Source organism: Columba livia, chromosome 3 (genome assembly GCF_036013475.1).
Source record: "Columba livia isolate bColLiv1 breed racing homer chromosome 3, bColLiv1.pat.W.v2, whole genome shotgun sequence".
NCBI lineage: Eukaryota > Metazoa > Chordata > Aves > Columbiformes > Columbidae > Columba > Columba livia.
Genome location: NC_088604.1, coordinates 67,555,825 through 67,577,580, shown reverse-complemented (window position 1 = coordinate 67,577,580; position 21,756 = coordinate 67,555,825). Strand labels below are relative to the sequence as shown.

Below are 21,756 nucleotides of genomic sequence, written 5' to 3'. Positions count from 1 at the left end.
ATCTCAAAAATCTATGTCATGGTATTCTTTGACCTTTTTTCTCTTTCTAATATGAATGATACTTATGTGCTCTCATTTTTGTGTGTTTTGGTTTTGTTTGTGTAGGGAGAATTGGGTTACATTTGATAGTGTCCTGCCTGCAGCAGTGTAACCTTTGCCACATATTGCTGGAAATGCATGCTAATGACTTAGGAACAGTCTGCTATAAATCTGAGTAATGATAACCAGTAATATTTGGCAATAAAAAGGGTTAAGTACTTTTCCAAAACTGGGGGCTTTTTTTTATTAATTTATTGAGCTCAGCTGGCAAATGTATGGGGTTGTGGAAAATGTTTATGTTCATACTTAACCTTTTAAAAAGTAAAATCTGTTTCTGCAGCCTTAAGGATAGGTCTTCTGTGGGCTATCACAGCGCCGTTGGGTCTGTAAAGCTGCAGGTACTGTGACAGCAGTTCCTGTGCAAAATCTCCCACAAGAGTGGTGGAGATGATCCCTGTGCTGTACCCTGACTTATTTACAAGTTCCTGGAGAGACCTGATAAAATGCAATTTTTTTTCATTTGTTATGTTTATTTTTTTTTATAACCATCTTGTATATAGTCCAAATTGTGCTGCTTTTGGGTTTTCTTCCTGTGAATGCTCTAGGTGGCATTTGTGCATCAAACGTACTGAGATGTTTTCTAGCTGAATGCTGTATTAAAATGTAATATCCCAGAGAGACCAGCCTAGGATGAGTAAATCTTTCCCTGCTTTGCTAATGTTGCTGGGTTTCAAGTCTGATGGACTTTTTTAAAGACTTCCCTACTGAAGAGTTAGTCTGCTCTTACAATTTGCTGTACAGTTCTTAAGTGCTATGTCATTGCCACTGATAGAAAAAGAAAAAAGAAACAGAAGGAAACAAGAACAACCATAGTTAAGCCACACAGACTTGTGAAGATGTTCTTAATGTTACTCCAGCCTTGTTTTTTTCTTAAGTAATAAATAAGGTGAGAAATATCTATGGTATGTATACAAATCATTAAAATACAAATAAATCTTGGCATCTTCAAGTCATTACTTGACCAAATAATTTCTGGTCTTCTGGTCTGCTGAGAAATATCTCTTCAATATGGACACCTCACAGAGATGTCTTCTGGGGTGGGCATAGCGGATATGGAGATGGCATTATAACTGATCCAGTGGAGGACCACACAACTTCAGGAGGATACACTGGGGTGAGAGAGAAATGTTATGAGAGGTTGGTGAGGGACATAGAGGGGAGCAGGCATGAGATAGACTGACAGCTGAATTTCAGACTGTTCTCTGTCTCTGTGAGCTGGGGGAGATGGGGTTGTGCTCTTTCACCACAGGCTGCCTTGGGGACCTCGAGGCTTTTTGCTGAGTCCATGTAGAGGTAACCAGTACTCAGGAAGGCATCTTTTAGCCTGGGCCTAGCAACAGGCCTCCAAGCACCTGGCTGCAAATGTTGCACATAACCCAGCAACCTCGGTACCACTGTGTGATGACTTTACACTGTTGGATGTGGGAGTGGCCTCAGCGGTTTTTGTCTGAGTCTTTATTTAAGTAGTATCTCTGAAACAAATGTTGTTTTTGATCTGTTGCAGGAGATACAGAGTTTGCTCACTAATTGGAAAGGGCCAGACCTCACGAGTTACGGGGAGCTGGTGTTAGAAGGAACATTTCGCATTCAGCGAGCCAAAAATGAGCGCACATTGTTCCTCTTTGACAAGTTGCTGCTGATTACAAAAAAGAGAGATGAGATGTTTGTATACAAAGCTCATATACTGGTATGTTGGAGAGTGGGTGGTCACGTGCTCACTCTGGGTTTCCCCAGACCTCCTCTGTGAATCACATTGTTGCCTCTCTTTGTTCTAGTGTGGGAATCTCATGCTTGTTGAAGTAATACCAAAGGAACCACTTAGCTTTAGTGTCTTCCACTACAAAAATCCCAAGATGCAACATACTGTCCAGGTATGACAGAGGGCTCCCTGCCTACTGGGTAATCTGATTAATGACCATGTGATATTCCTGAGCCTGCATGATGCAATGATGCATTTTCTTATGGTGCTATATTTTCTTTTTATCAGGCAAAGTCGCAGCAGGACAAACGCCTTTGGATTCTTCACCTGAAGAGATTAATTCTAGAAAATCATCCTGCTAAAATTCCTGCCAAGGTAAAAATTAAAAAAACCCACACCACCTCCTTGTATGAGCATTTAACTTAAAACAATCTTGTTATCTGCAAGATACATGGTAATTTACAGAGAGTTTAGACTCCAGGAGATTAACATGTGTCCCTATGTCTTTAAAAGTTTGTCAGAACTGATGGTGGAGTTCCAGTAAAAGCAGCTACTGAGCTTGGTGCGGGAGTAGAAGATTTTAACTGGGTTAGCAGTATTGCTGTGCACATTAGGCTTTGCCCACTAAGACATGAGTAATAGAGATGTAATGTCAGTAAGCTCCACTGTAAGAGCATTCCTTGGTTGGATACTACTGCCTGTCTGTACAACGCAACACCGAGGAGTGCTAATTGCAGCATGTGTAGACATTACCAAGCTGGTTTTAATCTGTCTTGGTTAGATACCGTAGCAGTGGAGCTAGAACGTGCTTCATCTTACAAGTACATACACCCATTCCTAACCCTGCATCTTTAGCCAGGACCTCTGAGACCTTTTCAGTGAGAAGCTAGCAAGCTTCATGCCAGAGAAAATGAGGCACCAATATATTCATAGCTGTAATGCAGGGAAACCTGTTATTCTCACTGGTCAGTTTCCCCTGACTTTTTTTTCCCTGCTGAGTTTTATGCTGTAATGGCTAAAAAGAGTTACCTGTGACTGATGTACCCAGTACTGTACTAACTCTGATTTTCAACAAATAGAGAATTATGGGAGAAAAGAAGCCCTAGCAGTTGCTTTTACTAATTCTTATATTTTTGGTGACAGAGTTTATCAAAGGTATAATGTTTATGCTAGTATCCATGCTTACAAAGTAAATACTTGCTGCAATTTATTAGCTTGTAAAAAGAAGTACTGCAGCATGATCTCAGCTTTCATATCAAGATTTTCTCTTATTTTTTGCTGGATTTTTTTATCTGTAAAAAAAATGTTTAACTAAAGCTTAACCAAATAAATCTCTGAGATTTTCTGCACTTCTTTATTTTTGACAAACCAGTAGTTGTTAGCTATGAGACCTCTCTGCCCAGAGTTTGGAGGATTTAATATTAGTCCACATCTGACACCTGGTGGGAAATTACTGAACTGCACATGTAGAAGGGCAAGCAGGTTACATAGGATATTTTATTTTAGTTTATTTTCTTACTTATTAGCTGATATGCTTCATAAAATGTCCAGATTATTTTTTCTATTAAAAAAGTGTCAAATTTTAAGCAATCATCAGCCACTTTTTATCCTGGTTCAGTCTTATTTAAACTAAATGACTTTTTTATTTTTTTAATAGCAGTTTCTCAAGAAAACTCTTAAGCGGAGCAAAGTTGATAGGTTTTTGTGCCAATAACTTCAAAATTGAAAAATAATTAAGGAGTTAAACTATTTGATTTTTAGGGAGGAAATGTTCTGTGAATCACAGAGAAACTAGGTCCAGTTTTGTGCCAATCCCAGCAATATGGAGAGGTGTATTGATGGCTCTAAATTCTGGGACTTGTAGAGCACTCTCTGGAGGTTTGTGTCCCCATGGAGGAGACCCAGCATGCGCAGCACTATCTCAGCACAGCCCCTGCCTTCGAAGGCAAAGTAGTTTCTGCGGTCAGATGTGCTGTCACTGCATCCTACAGACACATCTCATGCCAGTTTTACCATGGGTGGGTGGGTGCTCCTTCTCTTGTGCTGCTGGGAGGGCAGATGGGCACATGAGGCAGAGCTGTTGGTACAGTGAACAACGGGGTGTTGTGTGAAGCCCTGATGATAAGCTCTGGTGACCTCCTCCCAGCAGAATTTTTCTTCACACATATAATGTGTCCAGCACACAGAGGAAGACAGAAAATAATGCTGCTAACCATGTTTATTAGTTAAAACAATTAAAATTGCTTTTGTTTACCTGTAAACTCACTACTGTCTGTACTATGCTATGTAATTTGTCCTTCTACTTATAGTTTATCTTTTTCATTTGTTATTTTTTTTCCTTTCAGGCCAAACAGGCAATTCTAGAAATGGATGCAATACGTAAGTTGGTTCTTTTTCACTTTCATTTTTAAAAAGGAATAAAGCCATCTTCAAAAGTTTGGCTTTAACTGTTGGTTTCATCTGAGACAGAAGAAGGCCAAGCTTATGTTCTTTGAATTATGACCTTGCTGGAAAAAAACAAACTTGGGTGCAGATTCTGTGGAGCTATGTGAGCATTGGGCTGACTGATCTGCCACCAACAAGTTATGTTGCATGATGAGCAAGGATGAGGCCGATTAGACCTTTTGCAAGCTCTGGCCACTGCCTTTTGCTTATTCCATGCTGACTAAACATATGATCTTTCCTGTTTTGTTGTGTGAGCTCTTTCTGGCCAGGACCCACTGAAGGACAAGCAGTAAGCAAACACAGCTCAAAATACGTAGCAGTGTTACGACTTACTTGTGCTGACAAACCTGCTGCTGAAGGACAGTGCGGGGGGGCTGCTAGCAGCTCACTGCACTGTGCTCGGCCCCTCTGGAAGGGAAATGAGGAAGCCCAGTGCCACTGCAGCAGCACGGCTGGCTGCTCCAGGTGTCTTGCATCACCAGGCAGTCCAGGAACACAGCAGCTGCTCTCCTGGCCACGGCAGAAAGCAGCTGCACCTGCAGAACAGCCCCAATAAAACTCCATGCTGGGACCCGGCAGGCTTGTGCTTGTGTCTGAAGAGTTTATCTGTGTGTGTCCCAGGAGCCAGGGGCAGAGAACGTGTGCGATGCTGCTGTCTGTGCTCTGACCTCGGTCACATCTGCGCTGTCCCTACTGCTGTACCTTCTGCTTGCTGGTTCTACTGGTGTGAGCTGCGCTAGCTCTTTATGTTGCCAGTGATCCCCACCAGTGTAGGGAAATGAGAACAGTAGCCCTGCGGTACAAATGCTGAGGAACTCTTGGAGTAAAGCAGGCTTATTATTTACTTTCGTAGTTGTATTGTTCAGGAAGGCTCTGACTGAGAAACTGGGAAATGTTTAAACATGATGATGGTGCATAAATGTTGCTGGGTTGGCCATCTGGGACAAGGCACAACTAAATGGGCAAAGCGTTTCCATGGCTGGGTGGCTAACAGCTACCCGACAGCAGCACACCACCATGCTTGGGTTGCTTCAGGCTCTGAAGAAGTGCCACTTTGTCAGTCATAAAGGGATGATGGCACTACTTTGAAAAAGAGCTGTGAAGATGTGTGAAGTGACATCCTTGTCAGTCTCTTACTCATTGTGCCTCTGCTTGTTCCATAGATCACCCAGGCTTCCACTATAGCCCCGAGGGAGAAATGAAATCGTCATACCAGCCTAAAGAAGGCAGTGCTCCTTACAGAGTGAGAAGGAAATCAGGTGAATAAACTCCTTTACCACGAAGAGGACAGGAGGGAAAACAAACAGGGTTGTTTAGGGTTGGGTGAGGCTGGGCACCTGGAATTGGTCTTTAGCCTGTACTCTACGCAGATTTAACATGACACAGTAACTCTCAGATATGGGTGGAGTATCTTGTTAACCATTTATTGTTTCAGTGATTTATTTTCTTTATCTACTGTTTGCATTTAATTTCATGGATGTACATTTCTAATGATGTATGCATAAAGAATGGTTGGTACTTTATAATGGATAAAAGAATGCATATGCAGGAAAGCCAGTCACATTATTTAAATCTGACATTTCTCCCCTCCACCCCAAGTAATTACTGTCTCAGAAGTGGCTCCACCCTGATTGTGACAGACTTGTTATTTCAAAACATGATTACTGTCTTTACTTAGTGTGATGTCTGCGTTATGGATAATAGAGATCTGAGAGCTGGTTGTGCTGACTCTATTTTTTTTTTTCCTTCCTAGCTCAAACATACATCCATAATTACTGTTAATTTCTTCTTGAATCCACTACAAGTGTCTTGTGTATTTGGGTGACTTCATATTGCAGGCACTATGTTCCCCTCTTCAGCTACTTAAAGACCTTTCCAATTTGGTGTGTGTAATGTTGTGTATTGGGAATGATTTAAAATAAGGTTCATGAGAGAATTTGTGTAGTGACTTCTTGTACAGCATCATTTATGTCTGAAAAACAATCAAGTCTTGATTACTTTTCAGGCATCTTCCTTTGTTTCTGAGGTGAAGGATTGTATTAGTGCTGCTTTGCCTGTAAAAGGAATAATACCAAATACTCATCAGATGGCCTCCTATGTAATGTTCAGCTTCTTACACTTGTGAAGCCCTGATAAGCTGTTGGTACCTCACACATATATCTAATAGGAAACTTCCAGCAGCTTAGAACAATAGCAGGGATGACCAAGTCTTTTGAAAACAGGAATCTTAACATGGGATGCAAATTGACATCTGGCTTGTTGTATGGAGGGCAGCTGCTATTGCATTAAGAAACATATATTTTTTTGGTAACAGCTGTAGGTTTGACACTTCAACAAATACTTTTTTTGTGAGGAAATAGGGTTATTAAGAAATGAAAATGTCTTCCCTGCATTGGCTCAGAAGTTTAACTTTCAGTATCTGTGTTACAAAAAGTCATCTAAGATGCCCATAACTTTCTTTGGGATGCTGGAGTGCTTAAACATGTGGTTGTCTTTTTCAGAACCCTCATCCAGAGTCCATAAAGTTTTGAAGTCAAACGGTAAGCTACTTTGTCTACTCTTTATTGGCCTAGTGCTTCTGTACTTTGTAGAACAAGTAAAGATGGATCTTTTTCCTCCTATCACTTTCCCTAAACACATTACAGGGCATGGCAGAAGTGTGCAAGGAAACAAAATGTTAGTGTTTAAATACAACATCTGTTTTTCACATTTGGGTTCTGCTCCTGTAAACATCCTAGCAACTGATAACTGAATACACAGTCTTGGCCCTTGTGAGGAGTTGCCCATATCATATCCGTATTGCAAAATCAGGACCTCAAGTGCAACTCATGCTGTTGCTGTTTTATCAGAACCCTATAGTCTGTTTGCTCAGCTGCTGCTACATTTAATCCCCTTTCGGGAATTCATGATTGGGATATTATTGTAGCAATAAAACAGGCATAGATTGACACCAGTTTGATTATTCATTTATGACAAAGTTATATTTCTGTTTTCAGATATAAGTCCAGATATGCAGAAGGTAAGCTATTTCTTATGTTTCTTGGTTTAGCATATTCAAATTACTTAGAGCACTGTATGTAGAATCCACATCTTCTTGGTTGTATTGATTTTAAGAACAGAAACAAAACCATGAATGTTGTTTAGTGTCTCAGATAAGATTATTGGAATTAAAGCAATAGAAATACGGCTATTTCAGAAATATCTAATAAAGGAAAAAAGATTGATCCATATATTGGTTGTACTTTATAATACTATGCAGTACTTAAAAATAACACAATGACATAAGTTCTCTGTATAAAGGTAGTGTTTATTCTTTGGAGCATGTCCTTGCATCTGTTAAATAAGACTGGAAAGTTTCAGCTTATTCTAACATATATATATATAAATCTTGATATATGACCAAACAGAGCTGATATAGCTTATGGAAAGCAGATGGAAATGAGCATTTCTAATTTTTACATTTTCTGTAAGAATTTGTAATGAAGTTCCCAGTGCAGTTTGAAAGTCTCATGTTGAATTTCAGGTCCTAGGCTTTTATTTGGAATGGAATTTAAAGTGGGGGTGTGCAGAAGATTTACAAACGAGACACATTAAATATGACTAAACTGGGATGCCATAACAATGAAGACCATATATTTTTTCAGTTCTAAATAGTCTATGGAAAAATACCGATTGTTTAACTTTTTGCTTTGTGAATCTAATTTCGGTGCAGCTAACTGAATGTAGCTTAAGCATTGCCTAGAAGGCTGATATAAAATAGAAAATCTCTATAAATTTCAAAACAAAGTTTTGTGGTTTGTTTTTTTTTTTCTCTAAGCGGATCAGTATTGAAGGAGCCCTATTATCTCAAGCCACCAAGCTAGGATCAAATGAAGCCCTGCTGAGTTCTAGGAAGAAGGCTTCCTTGGAAGCCAGTGAGCTGGAGAGCCAGTTTCAAGAGTCCATTGAGCCAGCCTACAGCAGCGATCAGGACGAAAATCTCCAGACTTCTGCTATGGAACAGATCGATGCTGATGATGAAGAGGAGTCTGAACAGGTAGGAAAAAGAGGGGAAAAAATAAAATCCCTTTTTTTGGGGAGAATGGAAAAGGGATTAAACTTATCTGTAAAACTGGGAGGAGGCAGGAATGTGTTACAAGTGTTTGTAACTCTTTCTACTTAGAAATATTTTTATGCAGACATCACACAACACTCTCTTGTATTTTAGCAGAGAAGATGTAGAAGTAGCCCCCATACAGTGGATTAAATCCTCACTACATGAAAAAGATCTTACTTAGCCCTTTACAGTCCTCAAGTCTAGTTTTGACAGAAGGCTGTTGCACACAAGTGACCTTTCCTTGCTTCTTCAGCTGATGCCATGACAGAAACCTTTTTAGGCCAGATGCAGAGACAGGACCTTCAGGTGTCCAAAGTGGGGACTTGAATATGAAATTCAGGCTCTGCCACATGTCATGTGATGTTTCTTGACCTGTGAGCTGCTGGCAGTACATAGGAACATGTCAACTTTAATAGGAGATATTTTGAGTAGGATTTCTGAAGATGAGATTCTGTATTTCATACTACTGTGCAGTCATTCGACAGGTGGTAGTTTTCCCCATTCTGCATGATGCTTCCAGACATACACAGCACTTCTGAAAAGCTAAACCCCCAGTTTTGAAATGTGACTGTATTTAAAGAATGTAGGTTTTCAGGTTTATTTTTTGTTTAGGTGATGCTGATGTCATTTTCTTGTGAATTATCCAAACATATTATTGAAATTCTTTTCGAAGCTTACTGCACGTTTCCTTTTTGAAATTACAGTATTTGCTTTGTAAATATTTGATAAAATATTATATCAGTGTAGTGCAGTGTCTTGTAATTCTCCCTCTTCCTGACATGAGTTAGTACAAAACAATGAGTGCAAAAGAATACTGCTATAAAAATGTATATTAGTAGCTTATTGTTTAATCCTAGGTGTGGCAACAATACTTTCTCAGGTTCCCCCCATTCCCACCATGCATGCCCTTCACTCTGAGTTAATTTGGACACTGCTCAACATATAATATTCTGGCTGCCTATCTCATTTTTCTGGGAAGTTGGATGACAGCATATTTTTTAGTTTGGACCTCTTTCTGGTTTTCAAAACTTCAAGTGATAGCAAGACTATCTCCTCTGCCTTTTAAAACCAAAAAGAACTTTGAAAATTGAAATTTTGTGTGACTGCCTTCTCCTGTTATAACTTTGACTGTGAGATTAAGCTCTTTCCCTCATCTAATCTCTATGTATTCTTTTTCATCTATATTTTTATACACAAATTCTGCTTTCGACACCTTTCGACAAGCTGTATGGATTCATTTCATTTAATTGGTCATTAGAAAGTTTTCTAGGCTCTGAATTGTTCTTGTGGCAGTGCTCTTACTAGTTATTGGCATTTTGTCCTTCTGGTGGGGATACCTGGCCTGTTCTAGCTGCTTGTAATTCTTCTGAACAAGGCTGTAAAAGATCTGTAGGTTATATTACCCCTCCCTTGCTCTTTTATTTTATATTACAGGGACTGCAACAAAACTCGCTGCAGAAATCAAAAGGGGGAAGAAAAAGACTTAATAGTCAAGCTGCTGAAAACGTTGAAAAACGGAGAAGTGTTAATCTCAACAAGTGTGAAATGCAGGTACATAACTTTCCTTTTCTTTAGTGCTATTTTGCTACGCATCATGGATATGTCAGAGACATATGTGGTTTTGCTAGGTAGACAGATAAGTCATTGTCTGATTATGTCATGTACTAATATCCATATAATTGAAATCTTCATCTGTATGATGAAAAAGTATTCTTTTTGGGGCAGGGTAAAAAAAACAACCAAATGACTCAACATTAACTTAAGACAAAAGAAATTGTCTTTTCCTCTCTTTCCCAGTCTTTGGCCAGGAACATGTACAGCATCCTTCATGTTAGCATTAGCAGGCATGTGACCTTGCTGTAAATTAGATCTGCTAGCTGAACTGGATGAAAACTTACTCCAAAAAGACAATGAAATCTTCAGTGGCATGTGCTAGAGAGCATAACATACCTTTCTGCTAGGGTTATAGGCAAGAGGAAAGGGAGCAGAACAAAACTTTTGGCAAAGGCCTGGAGCCAGATTAGCTTAATTCAATGGTGAAACTGCAGAGTTAGCATAAAAGGTTTAGCCTAACACCTGCCAAACAAATTTGCCTTTAATTACTCATACATTAACATGAGCCAGTGTCTTGTATTTGAAGTAAGATGCTTTTAAATGCCAAGAGTGATCTCTGAGCTGTGGTATGGATTAGGAGGCATTGCCACCTTGTCTCCCAGGCTCTTTAGTAAGGAGCCTGCTCACCCTGCCCATCTCCACCTGACCCCTTGCTGCGGGACACCCTGGTCCTATGGCAGTTCTATGAATGGAGGGAAGTGCTGTGCTATTGCAGGGAATAGACTAACGTTACCTGTGTATTTCAAATCTCCACAGAGCTCCAAGGACCCTTCAGATGAAGAGTCAACTCAGTTGAATACTGATCTTCCATTTTCCCGCGCAGCCAGACAACCCCAGTTGCCCAGACAATTCAGCACACCCCAGAGCAACTCGCTCATCATGAATATCCTGGGGGGAAGCACCTCTGTCAGAAATATCTGGACCGACCATCAGATCAGGCAGGCATTGTTTCCCAGCCGGCGTCCACCTTATGAGAATGAAGATGATGAAGACGATTATCAGATGTTTGTACCATCAGTGTCTACATCCAACGCTGTGGGTGGAGACAGGAGGGGTTCTCCTGGGCGTCCATGCAGCTGGCACTTGGGGGTAGTGCATCAAAACAAGACTTCCAGCCCCACTCGTCACAAAATTGTCAGGCGGGCCAGTAGTGCTGGTGAAAGTAACACGTGTCCAGCCAGTGCCAGGTATAAAATTGGGGAGCGCAGTTCTCGAAGGGAAATGAAGAGAGCAGAGGTGAACAGTATGAATGCGTATCCCGAATCTTCAGAGGAGCTGACCATTGATGATATCGAACATGTTTATGATAATATAAGCTATGAAGATTTAAAGCTGATGGGTCTGACAAGAAGGGAGGAGACAGACCATGGTCCCCAGAGGTCTGCTAGAGACTCTCTCTACGAGGCTGAAAACAAAAGCAGCTTAGATTCACTCTCCAAAAAGAGGACAGCAAATCAAAACAGGGCCTCCATTCATGCTAGTAGGGATGAGATACTACTCAGTAGAGAAGCACCTACTTCAAGTTTGGATGAGCTCAGGATTGTTGAAGACAACATCTATGACACCATAGTGCTTCCAGAAACACCACTGTTGAATTTCAAATGTGACTCCTTAAAATGCTCTAAAAGGCGGAGTTTTCTGGGCCTGGAAAAAGACTTTGCATGTTGTGACAATCTACGGCAGTTTGTTTCCGAAGAGAGTCTCCAGTTCAGTGAAGATGAAAGTCCTTACCATCGTGTTCCTGTCGACAATGACTATTTGAGCTTAGTAGATAGCTCTTCCAACTCAGATTCACTCTCCCATAAGTCTGCAGCAGATAAACTCTCGGAGGAAGTAGATGAGATTTGGAATGACCTGGAGAACTACATCAAGAAGAATGAGGAAAAGACCAGAGACCGTCTCCTTGCAGCCTTTCCTGTTTGTAAAGATGATGTGCAGGAAAGGTTGCATGCTGGTAGTACACCTGAACTGAGTAAAGATGTAGAGTACTCGCTGTCTACACTCTCTCTGCCAGAAACTCCTATTTTCCCTAAAACCACGAAGCCCAGGGCTGCCACCTTAAGCGAGGCTAATCTCAGGCTTGAAGACAAGACACCATGCAAGGAGAACTCTTTTATGAGCTTGAACAGATCTTCTATCTCCAGTGAGATGCCTTTTGTAGACAGCCCATACGAATCTGCCAACAGTGTTCTGTCCAGTGTGCACACAGAGGGCATGGAAAATGACTTGGCAGTTGTTGATAAAACAAAGAACAGAGTTTTTATGATGGCAAGGCAGTACAGTCAAAAAATTAAGAAGGCTAACCAGCTCTTGAAAGTTAAAAGTCCAGAGCAGGAACATCCAGCTAGCAGACAACAAAAACTGAAACACAAAGATCTTGCTGCCATTCTGGAGGAGAAGAAACAAGGTGGTCCTGCTATTGGTATGTCCAAAATATTTCTGTGCAGATATATTTCTTCAGTAACTTTCAATGAGATTTGTGTATAGAATTGGAAGGTGATGAATTTTCCCCACCTTACCGGTTGAGGATCAGTATTGCATTTTCTGTGTTACCACTGAAATGAGTTTTCTGTGACTGCTTCTAGCATGAGTAGTCCTTTATATCACAATAAATTCTTGCTGTTAATTGATAAAATTGTGAATAAATAGAAGGGTAGTGGCAGGAAAGAGCAATTCAGTTTAGGTTGGAAATAGAGCTTATGCCTGAAAGACTATCGGCCTCCTTGCAGAACAGTAGTTATTTCCTTCAGTGGTGTGATCTTCAGAGTTTGACTAAAAAGGTCGAGTGTGTTCACTTTCTAACAAGTCATGCAGGTTTGTTCAGGTACCATCCACATCACACTTATAAGCATAAGGAATGGGGTCAGATAGGAAAGAGCTGATCTTCTTGCTCTTTCTGATGAATGTGCAAAGTTGGGGGTATACAAGAGCTTTGAAGTATTTTTGTCTGCAGTCAATTGAAATAAATTGGAGACATGAAGCCAGCAGACTCCATGCACTAGAGTGTCATTCTTGCCTTCTTGTGATATTTATAGAAGTGTTGTGATACTTGTAAAAGTCTTGTGATATTTATAAAATATCTTCTTTACCAGGCCTTTTTCAGAATATTTGTTTCTATTTTAACATTAAACAAGCAGTGTATTATTTGAATCCTGTGCTACATTGCATCCTGCATGACTGTTCACTATTGCAAGACATATATGCTTCTTTTTTTTCAGTGCAATGTACCAAAATGCAATGCACAGCTCCTCCGGCCTCCATTGTTCCATGTTACTTTGTTGATGCTGAAGATATTGACACAACTCTAAACGTTTATCTTGACCAATACAAAATGGTTTGGGGTTTTGAAATTTTCATGTGAGTTGTTCAAATTTGTGAGTTGTTGCTTGCATCTGTTAAGTTAATTCTCTCTCCTTTCCAGGTGCCAGAATAGCTGAATATTCCCAGCTTTATGACCAAATTGTCTTTCGAGAAAGTTCACCTAAGGTCCAAAAGGAAGCCTGGCCCACCCCTCAGGAGCCCCCCGCTGGGAGGTATTCCACGCCTGTGGCTGCATCTCCTCCCCACTCCCAGGCTAGCAGTGAATGCTCAAGAGCAGAGGATTGGCTTTTGCACGCTACATACAGTAACGGTGAGCTGGCCGACTTCTCTTCATGGCCTGAGTCCCAAGACCCAAAGTCCAAGAGCTCGTATACAGAAGCTGGTTCAAAAAGCAATTCCAGGCAGTTGCCCTCAGCTGGATCAGTGCCTTCCCTTCAGATTTCTAACCGTTTGCATGTTCCGGTGCAGAGGTGGAGCACCATTATAAGCCAACCGAATAAAGAAAATTTACATCAAGATCACATCTATAACTCCCTTGGGAGAAGAGTAAGCAATGTAAAACCACAGGTGTACAGCAGATCACAGTCGTCTTCCTCGATTGTGGTCAACAGGTCTGGAGAAGCAATCGTGTATCCTAATGAAACAGACAAGAAAAAGCTCCATTTGAACAGGAACTTCCGATTCAACAGTCATCAGATGCCGGGTACTGCTTCAGGATGTACGGGGCCTGACACAAGAAAGCAGATCCCTGAAAACTCTTCAGATATGATTCTACAGGATTCTCAGAAGGTCCTGAGAGTGAACAGGGCCACCCCTCTGACAGCACAGGTGGCCACTCAGAACTATTTTTCTAATTTCAAAGATACTGAAGAAGAAGGGGATGATGATGACTATGTTGAAATAAAGTCCGAAGATGAGGGATCTGACTTGGAGACCTCTCAGAACCAAACAAGGAAAACAGATCCTAAACTGTGTAACGCAGATGCTGCTCCTCCTGAAACACTCTGTGGCAAAACTGTCTCTTGTACTTCTGCAAAGTCCCCCAGCAGCAAACAGACACTTACCCCCTATCTGACTGCATATAGTGATTCGGATAAACTGAATGATTACCTGTGGAGAGTACCATCTCCTAATCAGCAGAATATTGTCCAGTCTTTAAGGGAAAAGTTTCAGTGTCTCAGTTCAAGTAGCTTTGCTTGATGCTTTCAGTAACTTCTAGCTATACTACCTTATCATGACAGAGTATATACTAGGACAATCAGTACTGGCATCATGTATTTCTGTAATATTACACAATCAGGCATTATATCACAGTAATATTGTAAATAGATGTGAAATGTATCTTTTGTTTTTGTGTTTTTTTTTTTTTTTTTAATGGTTTAGAATCCTGGAAGTGAAAAAGGCCACGTGTTTGCTGGGTCTGGGGTCTTACTCCATAGTGCAGGTGGACTTTTCATCTTGTCTTTAACCTCTGCATCTCTCCCCTTGTTAGGTGTGATACCCTTTGATTTTTACCATCAAACCAGGTGTGATGCCATTTGATTCTTAAACCATTTTAACACGTGAAAACCTTAATGTTTGGACTTTAGAGTTGGTGATGAGTGTACTGCGTCCAAAATACCCACGTGATTACTGTGGTTACATATGGGAGTATTTAGCTGAGCAGCTACTCCTGTGGCTGGCCAGACTTCTGAGCAGCGTTCTCGTAATTACACCAACAAGCTACATGTGCAATTGCACATGCTTTTTGCACGTTACTTTTTGACAGACATATTCCAAGTGTGAGGGACCAATGCTTACACTACATTACTTTAAGAACAGGCCTCTTATGCTTTTTAAATAATCTAGTGCTAGTGCTTGTGAGGGATGCCAGACTGCTGGCTCTGTGTCTGAAGGCTTTTCTACTTTCTGTAACTACATAGTAGGTAGAGGATGGGCAGTGACAACTTTTTATGTGAATCTGTGGATGTGACACAGTCCTTGCCTGGAGGGTGTTTTGGGCAGCAGAAGAGGAGCTCTGCTGCTTGTGAAGATGGGTAGACTGAGTTTGGTACCTCCAGCGGCAGTGGTGTTTGTGACAGGCAGGCGAAATTTGATTATCTTGTAGCTCAGAGGCCAGCAGTGGAAAGCCACTGGGCGTGAATGTGTGGAGTAGGTGTGGTGGCTGGCAGTGCATTTATTAGAGTCCCAAAGTCAGTACCTCTGAGAGAGAATGGGGCTTGGCCAGATGCTTGGGTGAAATATCAGCCATGCGGCATGTTTGGCCCACGGGGTGTTTCAGCCACGCTGCCAGTTGAGAAACAAGCTGCCTTCCCTGGGGAATGTTTCTCTTCTAGTAGGAAATGATCCTTCCTGGCAGAGAGAGGTAAAATATGTGTTTTCTAAACCAGCTAGGGCTGACTGTAATCCAGTTTATGTACAATAAAAGTAGCTTAAAGATGATAATACATTCCATTCTTTTGCAAGTCATATATAGAAGAAATGCTGCCATTTACAACAGGAACAGGCTTTCCAATACGATGCACATTTACCCCCCTTTATCATCTTTGTTGCACAGCTTTGGATTCTGTTACTTGAAACACTGTACCTAAAGGAAAGCCTAAAAATGTCTACACTGATCATCTTGTGTGACTTGTTCTTTTATGGTGCTTAAATTCTTCAGATTATGTGGATAAAGCCAGTACCGAGTTAAACATATCACTAAATAAAGGAGTGTAATTAGTACTGTTTTTACTAATCACGTATTGCTCCCCTCAGCTACAAAACAGCCAACTATTTACTACATTGGTTACCACAAGGAAAACCTGAAGTTATCAGTGTACAGCTGATTACTTGGAGACTGAGATTTAAGGAATTGAATCTGTTAGAATGGATTAAATTATTTCTGCATGTTTCTTGCATTGGCTAGGAATTGTTATTTGAAGGGCTGGTTGGTCATGGTACTTACTAGCTCTGACCACAGGGTTACTTGTTACAGTCAGCACATCCTCTGTGATAGGACCCACATCTATCTAGTAAAATCCCTTCGAGAAATAATGTTGTACATATTTAAGATGCCAAGATGTAGCAGAGCCTGTATTTATTTAATATAGCTTGTAAAGTATTGTAAATACGAATAGAAGTCAAATCTGTGCTTTACCCCGCACGTCTAGATTTGGTTAAACGGCTAGGGGAAAGTTGTTCAACTCGCATCTCATGCAATCAGTGGAGTTGGGGTTCGGGAGGGAGGGGGACGCTGAGGAAGGAAAGCAAACCAAACAAACAGAAAAAGGGACTTCTACTAGTGTGTAACTTCTTCCCGGGACCATTTCGTACTATTTTTTAATAAACGTTGAGTATGCAAAACCTTTGAGTTCCGTTCATTTGGGATGTTCGCGTTTATTAGATAGTGGTTCCTGCCGGTCATAGACGATGGTTGGGGATGATTTGGGATTTCCCCCCCCCCCTCGCCCTTGCACTCAAGCGGAAGCGAAGGGGCCTGAGCGGCGGGGCCGAGGGCAGAGGGGTGCTCGGGGGAAGGCGGTGCTCGGAGAACCGCCCTCCCCCTCGCCCCGCTCTCCGCCCCGGCTCCGCCGCTGCTGCCGCCTCGGAGCCCGCCGGAGGGATGCGGAGCGCGGCGCTGAAGCGCTGTCTGGCCCCGGCGCTCCCCGCCGCGCTGCCGCGGGGCCGCGGGCTCTGCGGGCGCCAACCGCGGGGCGGCGGAGCGGCCGCGGCGGTGCGGTAAGAGGCGCACGTGGGAGGCGGCGCCGGCTGATGCAACCGGGGGTGGGGGGAAAGGGGATTTGGGTGAGGGGGAGGATGTTTCCTCAGTGGATGCGTCGGGTTGGGTTTTGGGGTGGTAAAATGCGCCTCCATTTCCCCCCACGCAGACACCGGTTTGTTTGTTTTGTGTTACTTTGTTGGTTTTTTGTTAGTTTGTTTTCGGGGATTTTGTGTTACGGCATTTTGGGGGTGTGCAAAGCAGGCTGTGTGTGGGGCTGATTCAGATGAGGCTGCCTATGGACGTATGCCTGGAAAACGTGTCATGGGTGTCGTCCCTTGTTGCAACCCCCCTGCCGCCCCATCCATTCAGCCTTAGCTGGGACAGTTTGTCTGCCGCAGTATTGACCTGAATTGACCATTGGCTTCTGCAAGGGGGAGGGTATGAGGTAGCAAAAAACCACCCTAGGCTGCGAATTCCTCTGTTAGGCTTGCCCGCTGTGACAGACAGACAGATATCTTTTAGGGGGTCTCCTTCCTTTTCTGGGTATGTATCATCTGCATGTAAAGAGGGTAACAGGGGAGAGCCAGCAGCCCCTTATCCAGAATTTTTTTCCTGAAAGCAGGCCCAGTGCCTGGCTGCCAGCGGTTTTTCCAAGAAGTAGTGTGGCAAACAGAGCTCCTCTTGTTTCTCTGCTGCCCGCAGCTCTGAATAGCATCCATGAAATTGGCTGGTTTGCTGCTGTTAGTGCTGGTGATGCCAGTGTTAAGCTGTACTGGCTCCAGGTGTAAAGGCCTCTGCTTCTGTCACCACCATGACCTGGGGTATGAAAATGAAGGACCCGCCTGAGCCAAGGGCTGAGGGTGCTGGATCCCTGCTTTGCTTCCTCTGGTGGATCTGGACAAGCCTTCCTGTGAAATAGCATAGACTTGCTATAAAATTTGGGACATGTTGGAGCAATGACATGTGTAGCTGTAAAACTAAGGTATTTTGATGTCTTAAGTTTTTCTCTCCCTGTCTGCTCAAGACCAGCCTTCACAGTTTACATCTGTCTGCAATTTTGGTAATTAAAAGTGTACCTCCCTAAGCATTTATTCCATATTGCTCACTAACGTAGGTTTCGGCTGACTGATGTTAGGAAGGTTTATTTTGCTAAAGATCTTCTTGTTGTTATTATGTTGCAGCAAAATCACAGAGAATGCAAAGAAATCCTTGGCCTCTCTTAAGAGAGAAAACCCTTGGTTTGAGCCAACACTTGCCATTATTCAGGTAAAGTATTTCTGTATGCTGTGAGAGATCCCCTTCATACTGTTGCTTGTCTGGAACTTCAGAAGCACATGATGCAGAAAGGAACTTTTATTCAAGCAAAGTGACAGAAGGAGGTAATTCCACCGGACTGTAGATTGCCCTTCTCCAGGCCTGAAACAGCCACAGCAAACTTCAGGCTTTGGGAAAGGTTTGGAAAAGAAGGAAAGATTTTATCACTTCCACCTTTTGCTAACTAAGTCTTTCCCATTTTAAGTGAGGATTGCTTTTCCTTACAGGTTGTCTAAGTTGGTTGACATAATTGAGTTAAAGTCAAAGCAGTTGTTCTTGACCTTTATTTAACTTGAAGCTTTTGTTGCAGTCCTGAAAAAAGTGTTTCCGTGCCTGAAAACACTGGCCTCCCATCACCTCCCACTCTGAAATAACATTGCCAGGGTTAAGGAAAGACCCTGCTGCTTCCTGCCAGCCTTGTTGCCTTTGGGCAGCTGTAGCTTATGACTGCATTACTGAGAAATGGTCTTCCTTAGATTTCTTGGGGTTTCAAGGCCAAGCAACTGGGGATGTTTGTCATTCAGAGTGAGACCCAGAGCTGTGCAGGCAAAAATGTGTTTGTCCTGTTTCCTAAGATGGCGATGTTGGTTTTGAGTGGTGTACACTGCATCTTTGATGCAGTAGGTTTTAATTTTAAAACCTAGTTATGAATATTTTAAAGCATTAATAGTGAATCTTAAGAAATGCAGCACCAACTTAATTTCAGTAGGTCTTCTACTGAGGCTGACTGAACAAGCTCTCCTCTTACCTTCTTCAGGTAACAGCAGATAATGTTTTCAAATAGCCCTCTAAAGCTATATGTTTAAGGACTGCTAGAAAAGCAGTGACCTGTCTTCTCATTGACCTGTTGTTTCTCACTCCTATCTTGTCTCCATCCAGTTGCACTGTGTGCTGGACTGGGGCAGTGATCCAGCTTGGGCTGGAGGGCTCTGCAGAGGCTCCCTTTTAGCCACGTTAGCCCATAAGTCTGGTGTTCTGCATGGCCAGATGAGTGTTTTATGCTGGCACGAGGGAAGGGATATTGTTAGGATGGGAGAGAGCATAGTGTGAGGAAGGGGAGGTTCCTGCTCATTTTTAATATCAATTGGGATGCATCTACATCGGTGTTTTGGTCTTGATCATGGCTTTACTTTAACTGAATGTTCCTCTTGTTCCCATTTACCCCACTTGTTCTACATCCTGAGGTAGCTGTAGGAACATACGGCCTAGATCCTTCTGGATGGAATTCGCCCAAATGCTGTTCTCCAGCTGTCAGTCACCCAAGGTCTAGTCTGGTTTTAAGGATTGGTGCAGTAACCTAGCAGTGCTAGTTTAATGGTTGGACTTGATCATCCTGAAAGTCTGTTCCAACCTAAATGATTCTATGATTCTATGGCTGAAGCAGAACTCCTTTAAATGTGCATCTGTTGTTACGAAGACTTGCTTTAGTCTACAAATGTGCTTGTGGTGCGCTGTTCTACTGGGTAACATGGGTAGAGCCTTAAAATTCATGCTGGTCTCCATGTGCTGTGTTGCACACAGAGGAGCAGAGAGAGGGCGGTAAAACAATCTCCTATGCCAGTTCCTCTTGAGTAACAGTGCTTGGCATAACGTGGCACCACCTCTGCAGCAGTTCTGGGAATGAGGAGTTGCAGACTAAGCCCGCTCTGGTGTGGTTTTAGATGCATTCTTTTCTTCTTGAGCCATCTGAACCTGAATTGATACTGAGATTGATACCTGCATTGCCTATTTAACCCCTTTTGAACCTTTGTTGGAGCTGTGCAGCAATAAAAAATCATTGTTGGCTGCTTCTTAATTTTGTCGAAGCTGAAAACTAATACACAGCAGCAGAATCCTGTTTAGTGGTGGAGCTGTGGTTCAGCAAAGCGCTGCCATCCCCCCTGCACCCCGTCCTGTGCTCTGCCAGCCCACCACATCCTGAGCTCTGGGCTCGGCTGTACCACCCCACAGGTTGTGATGGGAACCAGTTCTGGGCAGGGATTTCTGCGCTCACACAAGGTGAGTGTTCACCAGCTGGCACCACAGGAACAGGGGCATTACAGGGACAGTGTGGTACAGCTGGTGGCTGAATCCCAATTAAACCTCTCAAGCAGTCCTGGTGGTTACACATCAGTGTGCGGATACAATTCCACATTTACTGGTGTGGGGGAGCAGCTGCTGAGCTGTCCTTAGTCCCATCTTCCCTTGCCGCAGTGTGAGCTCCACACATGTTCTCAGTGGAGCAGCCTCTGTGCTGCCACTTGCCTGCAGCTGCCAGATTTGGGGAGTGGGAGACTGGTAGTGGGGCACCAGGGACATATGCAGTGCTGAGCTGGGCGAGGGGGGTGTGGGGTGGAGAGCAAACCTTCATCGCCTCTCAGGAGCTGCCTCTCTCTATGGAGCCTATCCTTTTAAATGCTCTTTTTTTCATGGTCAGCAATCTTTGAACCATTTGGGATTAACAGGTTGGTAAATTGTTAACAGGCTTGAATGGAAATCATTTTGGGTGACGCTAGTGACAGTCAAAGCCAGCGCTGGCAGCTAACCACAATGTGAGCAGCTCAAGTCTGATGGGAAGTCACTGGCACTGAGTCTTCTAGAAAAAGCTATGTAGAGTGTGTTCATGAAATTGTGATGAAACCTTTTAGAATGATTTGTTTTGGTCCTGTTGTCTGGGTTGAAAGACAGGTTTTATACATAATCATGTAGCTGTAGAAGTGTTTTATTCACTCTGTTATGCAGCCACTAATGTTTTTGAGGATGGAACAGTCACTGATCTGTTGGTATTTCTAGTTCTGGATAGTGAATTCTCAGTTTATTGTTACAATATATTAAAATTTTTGAAAAGCCACCTAAGATTCAAGAGTAACTTGGAAGAGTAAAATTTGGTTGTAATTATTATGATTAAACATTGTAATTTATATGGTGCAGAGACCTCAAGGAGGAGGATTCCTGGGTGAGATGGTCTCCCAGGTAAATCTGCCCAGGAGAGTCTTCTGTCCTAGGACAGGTCCTAGGAAACAGTAACTTCTCTTGCTTTGGCATAGACAGAACTCACTGTAGTATGTGATGATAATTATTTGCCTCATTTTTGGTGGTAAGGCAAACCAGCACTGTTAGGTGTAATGGGGACACTGCAGGAAATGCTAGTATTGCTGTAGCTTGTTTCATCCTTGTAACATGGCTGGATGGAGAACGGTATCTTCAGATAACAGACTGGTACCTTTCTTGAATGGTAAACTTACATTAAGGAACTGGCCACTCTTTTCTATAAAAGCCAGGCTAATATCAACACACACTTAAACTAATCAAGCCAAAATAAATTTACTGGGTGGCCTTCTGCTTCTTTCTTAGAATTGCTAGGCTTTTTATATGCATGAATTTTAATAGGCACAAACATCCTCACTGTCAGTTCTTGCATAGGCCTGTGCATTAGTGTACTCACATTCTTAAACGTAAATTTATTATTTTAAAACTTCGTTTCTA

The 21,756-nt window shown here is 42.4% G+C and overlaps 2 protein-coding genes across 13 annotated transcripts in view; both read left to right on the top strand.

Moving 5' to 3' along the window:
* PLEKHG1 (pleckstrin homology and RhoGEF domain containing G1) overlaps positions 1-16,619 on the top strand; it is a 143,806-nt gene extending 127,187 nt beyond the window's left edge. For all 10 annotated transcript variants that reach the window (XM_065057426.1, XM_065057424.1, XM_065057425.1 and 7 more), the window contains 11 exons: positions 1,604-1,786; positions 1,875-1,970; positions 2,087-2,173; positions 4,144-4,177; positions 5,407-5,502; positions 6,745-6,783; positions 7,240-7,262; positions 8,061-8,279; positions 9,774-9,890; positions 10,710-12,375; positions 13,375-16,619. In XM_065057426.1, the coding sequence (XP_064913498.1) occupies positions 1,604-1,786; positions 1,875-1,970; positions 2,087-2,173; positions 4,144-4,177; positions 5,407-5,502; positions 6,745-6,783; positions 7,240-7,262; positions 8,061-8,279; positions 9,774-9,890; positions 10,710-12,375; positions 13,375-14,474 (3,660 nt within the window). In that variant the 3' untranslated portion in view covers positions 14,475-16,619. The remainder of the gene's footprint in view (positions 1-1,603; positions 1,787-1,874; positions 1,971-2,086; positions 2,174-4,143; positions 4,178-5,406; positions 5,503-6,744; positions 6,784-7,239; positions 7,263-8,060; positions 8,280-9,773; positions 9,891-10,709; positions 12,376-13,374) is intronic.
* A 61-nt stretch (positions 16,620-16,680) lies between these two features.
* Positions 16,681-21,756, top strand: part of MTHFD1L (methylenetetrahydrofolate dehydrogenase (NADP+ dependent) 1 like) — a 152,938-nt gene continuing 147,862 nt past the window's right edge. For all 3 annotated transcript variants that reach the window (XR_010471430.1, XR_010471429.1, XM_065057433.1), the window contains exons 1-2: positions 16,681-16,994; positions 18,159-18,243. Coding sequence is in view for 1 of the 3 variants with exons in the window: in XM_065057433.1 (XP_064913505.1) it covers positions 16,696-16,994; positions 18,159-18,243 (384 nt within the window). In the remaining 2 variants the exon portion in view is untranslated. The remainder of the gene's footprint in view (positions 16,995-18,158; positions 18,244-21,756) is intronic.